Source organism: Zootoca vivipara, chromosome 6 (assembly GCF_965207765.1).
Source record: "Zootoca vivipara chromosome 6, rZooViv2.hap1.1, whole genome shotgun sequence".
Taxonomy (NCBI): Eukaryota; Metazoa; Chordata; class Lepidosauria; order Squamata; family Lacertidae; genus Zootoca; species Zootoca vivipara.
The window spans coordinates 8,351,680-8,366,298 of record NC_142589.1 but is presented as its reverse complement, the minus strand read 5'-3'; the positions used below and the strand labels follow the sequence as shown (position 1 = coordinate 8,366,298).

At 41.9% G+C, this 14,619-nt stretch overlaps 1 protein-coding gene across 6 annotated transcripts in view; it reads left to right on the top strand.

Annotated features, from left to right (window-relative positions):
- Positions 1-14,619, top strand: part of SPEN (spen family transcriptional repressor) — a 71,721-nt gene that overhangs the window by 15,886 nt on the left and 41,216 nt on the right. For 5 of the 6 annotated variants that reach the window (XM_035120375.3, XM_035120379.3, XM_035120377.3 and 2 more), the window contains exons 2-3: positions 1,804-2,124; positions 5,281-5,757. In XM_035120375.3, coding sequence (XP_034976266.3) covers positions 1,804-2,124; positions 5,281-5,757 — 798 coding nt within the window. Of the gene's footprint in view, positions 1-1,803; positions 3,444-5,280; positions 5,758-14,619 lie in introns of those variants that run through there. The other variant, XM_088670933.1, reaches the window with a different exon arrangement.

Here is a 14,619-nt window from a genome sequence, read left to right as displayed (position 1 = left end):
TGCACTGTATGGGGTTTCTACACCCCATGAGTCTTAGACCAGCTAGCATTGGAGAACTTGAAGCAAGTAATAACCCTCAAATCCTGTGATGGGCTTTTGCTTCTACTGAAGAGCAAGGGAGGAAGCCGCCCTGCAGGTTAGGCTCAATACATGTGCATTTGTTCGATTAGTGGCCCCCTTGCTCCCTGTGGCCTTTCCTGGCAATACTCAGCAGGTTTCCCTTCCTGTGGATCTTCTTTGTTGGTGGTGCCAGTTCTCACACATGGATGAATCTATGGATTTCGCTAGTGTCTATGAGCCTGGAAAGAGAAGGACACTGGGGAAAATGTGCTCCTGGCACGGCACATGGTTGTCAGTGGTGCCTGTGTCTTTTCTTTTGTTAAAGCAATCTGATATTGTTTTTGCCATGTGGCTAGTCCATGTAACTGTGTTTCTGGGTTTTTGACTTTTGTTCTTTCACTGCTTGGGCCTAAAACTTCTAATTCGGACTCTTGAAAATGGAGCCGGGTGTGTCAAAATTGGAAGCTGGGTTATTCTTTTCCTCAGCTATAATTAAAGGGCAATTAAAGATACATGAAGGTTGTCTGACAACCTTGGTAGTTCTTGTACTATCTCTAGTGAGATAGCACTGTTTTGTCATCTTTCTCCAGGTTAGTTTATTTTCTGCTTTAAAAAGGAGCATTTATAGAACATCTGTGGAACTATAATGCCTACAGAATAACTTATTTTGTTCAAAGGAGCTGGGAGTTCAGTTAAAGGGTCTTTACAGGTGGGTTTATTAAAACTGGATTATTTCAGAACTTCCATCTTGTCTATCCAGTTTGGGGACATTAAAAATATTGCCAGGGGTTGTATCAAATTAGTCATACTCAAAGCAGACATGCCTGTTGATTTCAGTAGGAATATCTTGTGTATTGGCTTCAAACCCACATTTGTAAATTAGTGGTCAAACAGATTCCCTGCTCACTGGGGTTGCAAAAAACACAGAAACTTCATTGGTTGACTAGTGTGTGCAAATTGTGGTCCTGATATCCAGGAATATGAAATGTTTTATTTGGTTGTTTCCTAGGAATTCCCAAATAATTCTTCCAAACCTGGATGAAGCTGCGATTTACAGCATTGTTCAGATAGTAAACCCATGGGCAGGACTTGGTTGTTAGTTCTATTTTTTAAAATTGTATAGCAGTGCCTTGCAAATAGTAAATATCATTACTAAACTGTGAGCAAGTTGGAAATACACACATTCAATAAATCCTTTCATCTGGTTACTTTTAAGGCTGGTTGAACTGAAGCATATAGGAGCTGTGACATACCTTTATGAAAAAGACTTTTTCTTTCAGTATAATGCATAATTTTATAAAATATTATTTAGGGGTATTCAAAGCTGAATATTGTATCACAGCTTTCTTTGTTTGTTTGTTTACTTATAAAGTGAGATGGGAAGGGTAGGAGCAGCTGAGTAAAAAAGCAGTTTGTTTGAAACTTTGTTTCTAACAGACTAAAGCCATGATGTGAAGCAGTGTTACTGGAATGAAAGTTCTATTGTGTGAGCCAATGATTGCGACATCATCCCTAACATCGACAGACACTAAATACACAATAAAATTATAAACAAATCTAACAAAAACCTTTGTTTACAAGGACAGATAAAATAGAGGGGAGTCACATATGGATTGCAAAATAAATATGCTTAGGATCACAGCCTCAGTGCTGGAAATTTCAGCCAACTAAAATGTGATTTGACAACGTATTCTGTCTGTGTGAACCTTTAATACATATTATTTTTCTTTCTTTCTCCCCTAGATATGGACGTGTTGAAAGTGTCAAAATTCTCCCCAAAAGGGGGTCAGAAGGTGGCGTGGCAGCCTTTGTGGATTTTGTGGACATCAAGAGTGCCCAGAAGGCACACAACTCTGTCAACAAAATGGGAGATAGAGACCTTCGGACGGATTATAATGAACCGGGAACCATTCCTAGTGCTGCTCGGGGATTGGATGATACAGTTTCCATAGCATCTCGTAGTAGAGAGGTTTCTGGGTTCAGAGGAGGTGGTGGTGGGCCCACGTATGGCCCACCACCATCGCTTCATGCACGGGAAGGACGCTATGAGCGGAGACTTGATGGGTAAGTTCCAAGGTTTCACTAGGCAGGTATTTTGTATTTGATGTGGTGAGAAACACAAACTCCTGTATAGGGCCCCCAGATGGATTTAAAATTTGGGGATTTATCTGCATTTCCTATTTTGGGTTTGGAAACGGAAGTGATTCCCGCCCCAGTGGCTGGTATCTTGTGGATCTGTAGAGGATATTTCCTGCAGCTGGTTGGATACTTGGTCCTAAGATGGAAGACTTCCGATGGTCATCCTCGATTATGGAGCTATTCTTCTAGAACTTCTAGAACAATCTCATTCTTGGATAACGTTAAGGCTTCACTCGGATGTATCCTTATTGTCAAATGGAGCTATTTCGTTACTGCAAGCCTCAAAACCCAGTATGGAGTATCTTCAGCATGTAGAACCTACAGAGTCTTGGAGAAGCTTCATGGCTAGTTTTTTTCAGGGTTTTTCTGGTGTGCATAGTTTATGTATAGAATTGGATTGATTCCAAAAAATTCTAGTAGGCTTTTTAAAAGTGATGCGTTCATCGTCTTGGATTCTACAAACAACCTCTAGCCATGGGAATACATTGTGGTATGGTGAAGACAGCAGAAGGCAGCTTTTGATGTTTCCACTTTTGGATCTACACCACTTCCATATATCTTGGGATTACTGTTCCTCATGGTATTGGCAAAAGTGAAGGAGATGGACACTGCTAAATCTTGGAAATTACAGGCCATCTGTTAAGGTGCTGGAATAATGGCTACTACCTCGAATTTGTGGGATGGTACACAGCCAAGATCCCAGTGGCCCAGGGGAGTGGATTACTATCTAGTCTTGTTAAGAGTGCATTTGTCACTGTACTGTTAAAAGGCACTTTAGCTTTAAAGACACTCTGTTGATAATCAGCTTGTGGATACATAAAGAGAAAATTGACTTTGTTGGATGGTTACAAAGATGGACAGAGGATGTCTGCTAGCCACCAATGAGGCATTCATCTATTCATATCTTGGTGTATTTTCTACCAACTGTTTGATTCAGACTTAGAGCTGGAGTCACTCTCTTTTGCTGGATATACCTAGACGTGCTTTGCTGCCTGAAGAATGAAGTCTGGGAGTTACAGAGTCCTCATGTCAATCTGGGACAACTGGCTTCCAGTGGATTTTTTTCCCTGTTTGTCACTAAGATTTTTTTCTTGCTCGCTCATCTAAAATATCATTTTGACACCCTTGCCCATTAAGAAGGTGGATTACCCCTATAAGAGGGGCCAAAATTGGGGAAGTTATGTTCACAATTCTCTCCCTAGATTTAATTGGGAATATAGGTCGTGTTTCCACACTTGGAAAAGGTTGGTATGTCCTGCCCTGTGTATATTAGCTCCTCTCCTAACCCAAGTCAATCCCTCTTTCCACTAACTCCAGTAGTAATTAGTACTAATAGATAATCAGCACTGCTGTAGTCATTAGATTTTTCAGCTCTGCTAGTTCTTTTGTCTGTCTTCTGTGTCCTTCTAATGGATAAGGAGCTCTTTTACTATACCAGTAACCCTCTAGGAGTATTGCTTCTGTTCCTTTATTATACCAGCTCTCACTGGCTTAATGTTCCTTAAGGTGCAGAGTGCTGCTTGTTTTTCTTCTTTTAAGGAGGAAGACACACAGACACACGTGCACACATTTGGAAACAGTTTGCTTCCTTATTTGCATGTAGCTGCAAATAATTGGAAATGTATATTGTGCATTTTGGAATTTTGCTTTGCATTTCTGTTAAGATAACTCTGAATTGCTCAAGAGGCAGGAATTCAGAGAAAGGAAAGCCTTTAAGATTCATCAAGCACCTTCATCTCGGGGATTAGTAGCCCTGTGCTTGAGATGCATGTGTAGGAAGAGAGAGAAATTTATAATCAAGGAAGATTTTAATCCACTCTTAATAAACAAAAGAAAAATACAAAAGAGTTCCCTGGCTTTTGAGAAGATCTGTCCTGGGACCCAGCAGAAGAGGAGGAACTGTGAGGGTGGAGGTGGGAGAGAATTGAGGGCCTAGAACTGAAGTAGCAGTGAATTGGTTTTCAAAGAAGACTGTTGGAACAAAGGGAGATGGCTTAAAATCCTTCTTCCTAAAATGGGGCTTTAAATTTTGCAACTAACTCAGGCTCTGGCTCATTACTAAATCCACAAACATTTCCTGTTGAATTACTATTTTTCTTGATTAGCCATGCCACTAAAGATGGGCCATCCTTTTACTTTTAATAAATTAGAGTACTAAACTACCGGTTTGGAAGCCTTCTGGGTCATTTTGCTTTCTGTTTTGAAATACTATCCTATGAAAATGCTCATCAGTCAACTGAGTCACAGGCACAGTGTTCTCATTAACTCTGAAGTACACAGTAGAGCAAACTGCTGATTATTTATGTGGAGTATAGAAACTGTGGCAATTAGCTTTATTCTTTAAATATTAATACCCCACTTTTCTTTGATTCAAAGCTGCTTACAAAAATGCCCACAGCTTTCCAGTAAATCAACAGAAATCTTGCTTTGGGGACTTGACGCCTTTTGTGGGCATTACTTTGTCTCCACATTGTCTGTGGCACTTAAAAGTACCTACCTCTTGGATAATTAATAGGATCAATGTATTGATTATTAGCTGTTTTGACATTATATCCAAGGAATCTTAGCAACTAAAATGCTAACAGTAACTTGCCTTTTCTGGACTCATGCTTTTCACAGGGGCTTTCATGGCCAGCCAAACATTTAGCAAAAGATCTTCAGCATACACATGCAATGAAAAATATGAATAGTTGTAATTATTTAGAATCTTAGAGCATTGCGCCCCTAGAAGAATTACGTATATTTTAAATTGGTGATTTAAAAAAAACAACCTGTGAAAATCATTCAGGGCCCAGAAGATCATTAGTTTGTTCTGTGATGCAGAACTCTGGTCATGAAAGCCCAGTTTAATCAGTGGAGCAGAATCAGTGCCAAGCTGTGCTGTACCTAGATGTAACTGAGGAGTTGTGTGGAAGAACCAAGCTCATTGGTTTTGCTTAATAGTCATTATAGTCATTTAGAGTCTTTTATTATTAATATTACTTGTGAAGATCGCCAATGCCACACTAAATGTTTGCATGATATTGGGACCTTCTCCTCCATCTCTGATTGACATAAATATTTTCCCCCTCCTAAATGCAGGGCTTCAGATAACAGGGAGCGTGCTTATGAACATAGTGCCTATGGACACCATGAACGGGGGACAGGAGGATTTGATCGGACAAGACATTATGATCAGGATTACTATAGAGATGCTCGAGAGCGGACTTTACAACACGGACTCTATTACAGTTCTCGGAGTCGCAGCCCGAGCCGTTTTGATGCTCATGACCCCCGTTACGAGCCTCGGGCCCGGGAGCAGTTTACTTTGCCCAGCGTGGTACACAGGGATATCTACAGGGATGATCTCACACGGGAGGTACGAGGCCGGAGGCCAGAGCGGAATTACCAGCACAGCAGGAGCCGGTCACCACATTCATCCCAGTCTAGGACCCAGTCTCCTCAGAGGCTTGCGAGCCAAGCGTCAAGGCCTACCAGATCCCCTAGTGGCAGCGGCTCTAGGAGCAGATCATCAAGCAGTGATTCAATCAGCAGCAGTAGCAGTACCAGCAGTGACAGGTATGTAAACGCCCCTGTCGTATTTATTACTGCCATGTTTCATCCTGGGCCCCGATATGAATTCCCAAGAATTACCCATGAGATATTGCAGTTTCCTTTTCTTATTGCTCTATTTCCCTGCCCCCTTGCCCCCAGAAGACCTGTACCTTCAACATTTGAGCCCCTGCTTTAAGAATGAAGTTGTTGACATTTATATGTACTACATTTCAAAGTGTGTCAACTTAAATGGTGCTTCATGGAACAAAGTTAATGTGATTGGTTTCATATGGCTTTCCCACTTCTATTTAGAATCCAGTGTCAATTATCAGTCATTGTCTGCCTTGCTTTCTCTTCTCCCACCCCCTGTCTGCATGTGTTTTTTACAGCATATTTTGTTTGTTTAAAGGAATAACCTTCTCTTAGTAATGATGCCTGAGAGATGAATGGAGTGTTGGTCAAAATAATGTTGTTCAAGCTCAGCAAGGACTTGATAGACAGATTTTATTATTTTGTTTTTATTTATCAATAAAGAGCTGTGGGAGAATGAGAGAAATATTGGAATAGAATGTGTATCATATGAAACTGGTTTTAAAGGACCGTATCTTCCTTCCCAGTCAAATTGCATGTGTGTACAGGTGACAGCCATTTTAGGCATGTCCAATTCATGCGCAATTGCTGATGTGTGGGTCCTTTTGGACATGGTAGAAGGCAGAATGGGGGTGGAACGGGACAGGGTGGGACACACTTGTATGCATCGACACACTTGCTTGTCCTAGGGAAGCCATAATTTGCCTAAGTGTTTTATGTGAACTATGTCCAAATGTTCAATACAGGTACTTGGTAAAAGTGCTATAGATGCTTGTAAATAATTGCAGAAAATTAATTTTCAGAGCTACCAATCAGCAAAGGACTTTGCAAAAGAAGGGTCCAGCATTGCAATGTTATCCTCTATTGATGTCTATAAAAATCTCACAAACTGAAATGTGTTTTCAGTGTTTCATCAAACTAAATTTTGTCTTTCTTATTCTAGTGAGTGCTTGACCACTAGTACAAGGTTTTTGCAAACTTGACTCCGGCATACTTGCCTGAAATACTGATTGGTGTTGTTGAATACATTATTTCCAGCGTTAGATATATAAGCTATTTGCCAATTGGCACCTTAAATCTAGGTTACAATCACCTTTTTTGGCAATGAAATTATTATTATTAATTTCATTTGTATGCTGCTTTGTATTTCACAGAAAAAATCTCAAAGCAGTTTAAAGGTAAAGGGACCCCTGACCATTAGGTCCAGTCGTGACCAACTCTGGGGTTGCGTTATTGGCCAAGGGAGCTGGCGTACATCTTCCAGGTCATGTGGCCAGCATGACAAAGCCGCTTCTGGCAAACCAAAGCAGCACACGGAAACGCTGTTAACCTTACCGCTGTAGCGGTACCCATTTATCTACTTGCACTTTGACATGCTTTTGAACTGCTAGGTTGGCAGGAGCTGGGACCGAGCAACGGGAGCTCACCCCATCGCGGAGATTCAAACCACCGACCTTCTGATCGGCAAGCCCTAGGCTCTGTGGTTTAACCCACAGCGCCACCCACGTTTAAAAAAAAAGCAGTTTACAATACATTAAAACAGAAAACAAAACAATCCAGAATAAAAAAATGCAAGTTTCAAGGGAAATATCCCCTATATTTATTTACCTGCTTAATTTATATAGCTGCCCCAAAGCAGAAGTACTCTAGGAGGCCAGTGTGGTGTACTGACTGGGACCTGGAGTGTCTGACTGGGACCTGGGAGATCAGGGTTCAAATCCTCATTCAATCATGAAGCTCACTGGGTGATCGTGGGCCACTCACAGCCTCTTAACCCCTACAGTGACCCTGTGAGGTAGATTAACTGAGGAGGAGGATGAACTCCTACTCCTTGGAGAAAAAGGTGGGATATAAATGCAGTACATGAGCTCTTCGGCTTACCTTCTTAAGAAAGCTGGAGGGGCCAGTCAGATGGAGATGTCAGAGGCCAACCTGGCATCTAGAGATTTCCACGTGGTTGCAATTGGACCCGTAGCAGTTGCAGAACTTGCCTAGTGCCTGGGGAATTTCAAACAGTGATTTTTTCACATTGGGCTTCTGAAGCTCACATACTTGTGGTGAAGCCCAGCTTTCAAGTAACGTTACTGTGGAGACCACAGAGCTTCTTTTTATATAGAATGTGTTTCGAGAATTCCACTTGAATTAATTCTTGTGTTTTCTAATGTAGTTGCTGTGATTAATGGACTATGACTCTTTGGTTAAACCAGATGAACTTTAGAAAGAATTCGTCTTCTATGGTGAAACTTGCCCTTGTCATGGATTTTTAAAATTTATTACTTGCATGTATACTGAAACATGAAGATGAATATTACTGTAGTGAAAGGTGCTAGAAAAACCACCATGACTTAACATTCAGGCTTCCTGAAACTTGGCTGGAGAGATTGGTTGCTGTCTCTCGCTTACCAGCCTCCTCTCCTGGAGTGAAAGTAGACATTGGCAAACTTTATTGCATTACATAATACTGGCCATTCCCTCCTGTGGCACCCCCTCCTTTCTTTCCTGCTCAGGAATTTGCCAACTAAGGATGAATCACTTGCTTAAAATGGTACTTAGTGGAGTGTGGGTGGGTTAGGTGCTTCCTGTTCATGGGTACAATTGGGGAAAACTGCTTCAGAGCTTAGGTTCAACAAAGGCCATTTTCCATGTGCTTTAGCTCGTGGAGAAGCAGTTTGAGTGGAGAACTTCAGCAGGAACGGTATGATGACCACCATAAATGTGTGTGTGAGTGGGTGAGAGAGAGAGAGAGAGATTAGCCTTGTATAAAAGATCTGAATTGTTTCTATTGCCTGTTATGCCCATGCTAATGGTGCAAACATTCAGGAACATAACTAGTTTCTTTCTTCCTTTCTTAATTTAATATTGGATGTCCCTGCCCCCACCCCTCCATGCATACACACAGTTCTTCAAGAGAAAGAGCCCTGTTCATTTTTACATATTACATTGTTATGATATTTGTATGTATTTCTTTAGGCCAAAGAACTTTCTTAAGCCAGAAGTTGAATGACTAAACCAGGCATCCCCAAACTGCGGCCCTCCAGATGTTTTGGCCTACAACTCCCATGATCCCTAGCTAACAGGACCAGTGGTCGGGGAAGAAGGGAATTGTAGTCCAAAACATCTGGAGGGCTGAAGTTTGGGGATGCCTGGACTAAACTCCTGTTAGCTAGCTTCAGTTGCAGGGTTGTAAACTGCGGGTTGTGTTAGCTTCTTTCTAGAGTAGTAATTTCAAAAGCTGCCCTGTCAGATATGCCTTTCTCTTGCTCTTTAAGGCTCTCCTTAGCTCTAGTTCAGTCTCTTCCAGAGGTGTTAACATTCCTTGCCTTAAGCTGTCCCCTACTGTTCAGTGTGGAGTGTAGATATCAGGCATGTTCATTTGTGTGTCTGTGTTTAGGGTTTCTTTTCAAGGCTGCTTGCTAGGATGTTCCATTCCTGTGCGAAGATCTCATCTTAAAATATTTCAGGACGACAGGACCCAAGACCATTGTTCATTCAGATGTTTTGCATTCAAAAGCAGTTCTTGATTAATTCTGTCTTGAGGCTTTGTTTTCATTTGTACAGGTCTAAGTCAAGGTGCATTTGCAAATCAGCCATGTTTGCAGGGAGTTTATTTGATTTCTCTCTCACCCTTTAACAAGCTCCCCGTGTAGCGTAGCAAAAAAATATAATTACAGTGAAACAAATTAAAAGAAAAACACTGGAATTCCACCTTCCTCCATTCAGATAAGGTGGCCGGAAAAATGTGGGCAAACCAGGCCTCAGGTCTCCACAGCTGATAAGCGAGGAGCAGCCTTGTATGCTGTGGGAGCTGCTGTGTCCAAATAGTGTCGACTGTGCAAGGACCTCCTTGTTTGTGTTCCCAGAACCAGTCTGAACTGGAATCATCCAGTCGGATTTGGCTGTGTGCCACCTCCCAAGAGGCTGTGTTAGATGTAGGTCCTGCCTGCCTGGTGTTTTGTTTGTACAAAGCAGAAGGTTGTGGGAGAGAGCTGAGAGAACAAGCAACTCTTCAGCCACTGTGACAGACAGGGACCTCTGGCCATCCCTAGAAGGGAAGGGCTGATACCTGGATTTGAAGGGGTGACTGCTTTAACCTGGGATGTGTACTCTCCAGGCACACAGCAGTGCAGAAAACCTTTAATTAGGCACACGCTAAAGAGCCAGCATCTTTTGAAGTGCTGACTGTTGCACCTTCTATGCTTTATTCATCTTTTGTGTTCAGTTATTATGAGGGCTCTCTTTTTATTAGCCCCTGCTGACTTTTCTGCAGCAAAGGGCTGAAGATTTATTTCCTTTTTTCTCCCAGTTTTGAATTTTGCTGTTGAAAATAATGAGCTTGGGCAAAACAACTCCCAACCAGAACTAGGAGGCCTAACTTTAGAACTTGTTTATGTGATCCCCACTCCAAATATTATTTGGAGTGGAGAGTTAAATTTTTGCATGACTGACCTGTTTATATTGTCAGGTCTCCACCCCTTACCCACTGTTGTCTACTTTCTCTTTTTTAGGTTTGGCTGAACACATCTATTTATTTGTTTTATTTATCCTATTTTTGCCCCACCTTTCCTCAATGAAGCTCAAGTTTGCACACATAATTCTAACCATTTTATCCTAACAGCAACCTTGTGAAGGGGGAGTGACTGGCCCAAGGTTGCCCAGTGAGCTTTGTGGGTGATGGGGGAATAGTATGACACTCAACTCCTGATACTTTTGAGTTAATTAATGCAAGAAAACTGATTAATTTGATCATTGTGTAGTTTGTGTATTGTATACCACAAATAGAATTTCTATAAAATTGTTATTGTTTTTGTTGTTAGCAGAAGAGTTGCAAAGTGGTGGTGATGGTGTTGATAGCATTGAATTAGAAAGGGAGATACAATTCTTGTTTTCCAATATCTCTTCTGTTCTGTGATGGTAGAGTTTCTACTTAGGAAGTTAGAAACATTACAAGAATTCTTGTAATGTATCCTTACTCTTATGAAGCAAATAGAGTTGAATGGGAATACTGAACTGTCAGAAGGCTGGCAAAATCTGTAGCATCTAATTCTCTGGGTTGGGATACTGACTCACATGCAAGTCTGATACCCAGGAGCTGGCAATACTGTTGTCTTATTTTTGTGAAGCATTGGCAGATGTGATGACACTTAAAGGCACAGAAAATTAGTTTGACATTGGAGTGAGTCCCTGCGCCGGTTTACCACAGCGTGGGGGGACTTGCTGAACGGGCGGCTCGGTTCACAGGCAGCTCGTGGGCCAGATAAATGGCCTCCATGTGCCGTATCCGGTCCATGGGCCAGAGGTTGCCAATGCCTGTACTAGAGAGCCAGATAAATTGCATTTCTGCCAGCAAAGGTTGAATGTGTTATGACCACTTCTCTATAGTCTTGCTAGGCACGTGTACCAGGAGACAGGGGTGGCACTCTGGTTTAAACCACTGAGCCTCTTGATCTTGCTGATCATAAGGTCAGCAGTTTGAATGTGCATGATAGGGTGAACTCCTCTCTCTTTGTCTCAGCTTCTGCCAACCTAGCAGTTCGAAAGTATACCAGCATGAGTAGATAAATAGGTACTGCTGCGACGAGAAGGTAAATGGCATTTCTGTGTGCTCTGCCTTCCTTCATGGTGTTCTGTTGCACCAGAAGCTGTCTAGTCATGCTGGCCACATGACCTAGAAAAGCTATCTGTGGACAAAAACCGGCTGCTTCACCCTGAAAGCGGAGATGAGCGCCACCCCATAGTTGAATTCGACTGGACTTAACTGTCCAGGGGTCCTTTACCTTACCTACCTTTACAGCATTTTCTCAAGTTCTAATTGAGATTAATCCAAATGGTAGTTTATTCCAAATTTGTTCCCAGAGTTGTTTCTCTAATTTTTCTCCAAAGTCTTCCCCTGTTTTAGTCTTAATGAAGTGAGACGAATTGTGTGAGGATTTTATATAGTTGGGAGATGACCTTTCTCAGTGGATGAGTTGGTTGAGTAGTTGCTCTAAACTGTTTAAGCTGCATAATGCTTGGGTCTTTATATTTGATTGATTTAGAAAATGTATAATTTGGTGTACCTCTAACCAGCCACATGATCTGTCTCCCATTTAAAAATAATAATTCTGGAGCTGTAAGGAGCTTTTGATTAGTGTAGAAATCTCTGAATTTATATATGTTTCCCACCTAGGAAATCAGCCTGATTTGGCTACTGTGTGAAATGAAGTGTGTTGAGTTATTGGGACTAAAGGGGGAATCAAAAGGTAGAAGTTCAGCCTCCCATTACTTCCATATGGTAAAATCTGATTTTAGAAAGTGGTTAATAGCAGATTTGACCAAGGTAAAAAGCAGGAGAGACAGTGGGCAGCTCTGCTTTGTGCCCTGACCAATGGGAAATGTTGTAGAGAGTTCCCCATTCACCATTCATCAACCCAGAATGGACTAATACCAAAGGAACATCGAATTGTAAAGATACCCTCTTCTTTGGCGATCACTCTTACCCAAGTAAGAGTGTCTTCCATAAACACGGTTTTAACAATGGGTCCGTAAGTGAGTGTGGAGGCAAATTCTGGATCCACCCCTCCTTCCACAGTGGGGACATTGGTTTCCAGGTGGGAGTTGATCAATTGTCTTTTACAACCGCTAGGTGGTGACCCCACTGGGTGCGGTAATCCAGTCAGGGGAAAAGGGAGGCAGGACTATGTTTAGGGCACCTTTTCTAGCCCCTCCCCCTTCTCAGGGTGAGCAGAGTGGATCCTAAAAAGGGCTGCTCAATCATGGATACAGCTGCCGATCGCCATGGGACTTTTGGGGTTTGGGTTGGGTTTTTGGAAGACACCTGTGCGTGAATTTGTTTTATGTGTGTAGATCAGTGCATGCTGACCAACGCACAGTCTTCACAGTAGGGCTCTGTTCCGATGGCATGAAGTAGTCACGACAAACCAGTAGATTGCTATCTGCTGCAGCCTTCATCCGCCTTCATAGCCGTTGTAACATACCGCTTGTTATCCCCCTGTACTGCCGTTGAGGACTTCTTGGATCATTCTTTGTCTAGCTCCTTCCCTTTGACCTTACTGCCTTGGGTGACCCTGCTGGGAGTACGAGATTCCTGAGGGCTTCGCTCACAAGGGTCATAGGAACATGCAAGCCCACTCATCATGGCAAGTTGATGATCCAGCGAGTAGGTGTAAAGATATATTGCCAGTTTAAACCATTAAATGCCTTTGCTGCACCCAGCATCAAGAAAACAGTAGGTTCTGGATGTGATTAACTCTAAAAAATTGTATTTAATCCATCTAATAGAGAAGGCGTTAAGAATCTGACTTGGCGATGGTGGACATAGTTGGGTGAAATTTTTGAAAGTCCACTAACCATTTTGCCTGTAAATAATTTAGCATCCACATTAATCAATGAAATAGGTCTATCTATGTAATTAAACTTGTTAAAGTTCTTTCTGTGGTTTGGGTATAACTGTGATAAACGAGATATGCCAAGTTTCAGGAATTTGGCTTCTATTCTGTATGTCAAGAAACAATTTGTGAGATTTTTCTGGGTTTTTTTTTAAATAAAAAAGCTAATGAATCCCTCAGGACTGGGTGCTTTGTGGAGCTTCATATTTTTATTCTGTTTTGGATTTCTGCTAAGAGTCTTAATAAATTTGGGATTTATTTTTTTCTTCTAGGAATTTTGTAAAGATTTGGGAGTCCAATGGTTCAGATTTATAGAGTTTTGTATAAAATTTTTTAACCCCCCAGAATTTATTTTTGTCTATAGATTCCCCCCCCCCAACTTTTGGCATTTTAAGAGAGTGCATCACTTCTTTTGCTGTGTGTGACATGTTCTTAGAGGTGTTGTGCGTTTCCGAGGGAGCCAATCAATCCACCTGAATGTCATGGAGCATTATGTAGCATATTCTCCAAGGCATGATGACATGTGGGAGGAGTACAGTGACCTAAGGAACAAGAAGTCATTATGCAGTAAAAATAGGCAAATCGTTTGTCATATACAGATTTACACCTGTATAGAAACATACAAATTTGGCACTAAGCTTTCTGTAACCTTATGAAACTGGAACATAGAAATATTTTGGCAACTGAGCCAGTAAACATTTTCAGTGGATGCTCCCGGGAAACATGCTGGCTTCTCGGAGACTCAATTTTACACTATGTTATCATTTCTAAATAGTGTCTTACAGCTTTTAAAACAATGAATTTGTGCATATAAAGCTCCCACATTCCTTAGTCTGGTCCATTTTCATTTACTGCCCACACATTATGCTTCTGGAATTTTTTCAGGTCCTGGTGATAACAACTTTAGCTAATAAATACTTTTCTCAATAATTGACCATGTGTATGTAGATGTGTAGGGATGCAGGTGGCGCTGTGGGTTAAACCACAGAGCCTAGGGCTTGCTGATCAGAAGGTCGGCAGTTTGAATCCCTGCGACGGGGTGAGCTCCCGTTGCTCGGTCCCAGCTCCTGCCCACCTAGCAGTTTGAAAGCACGTTAAAGTGCAAGAAGATAAATAGGTAACGCTCCAAGCGGGAAAGGTAAACAGCATTTCCGTGCGCTGCTCTGGTTCGCCAGAAGTGGCTTTGTCATGCTGGCCACACGACCTGGAAGCTGTACGCCGGCTCCCTCGGCCAATAACACGAGATGAGCGCCGCAACCCCAGAGTTGGTCACGACTGGACCTAATGGTCAGGGGTCACTTTACCTTTATGTAGATGTGTATGTGTATGTAGATATTTGCAGCTGATGCTGGTATGTATGTTTACAAGAATGTGTGTATAAATGTTTTTGTTTCTTGTCAATGTCTAGAAG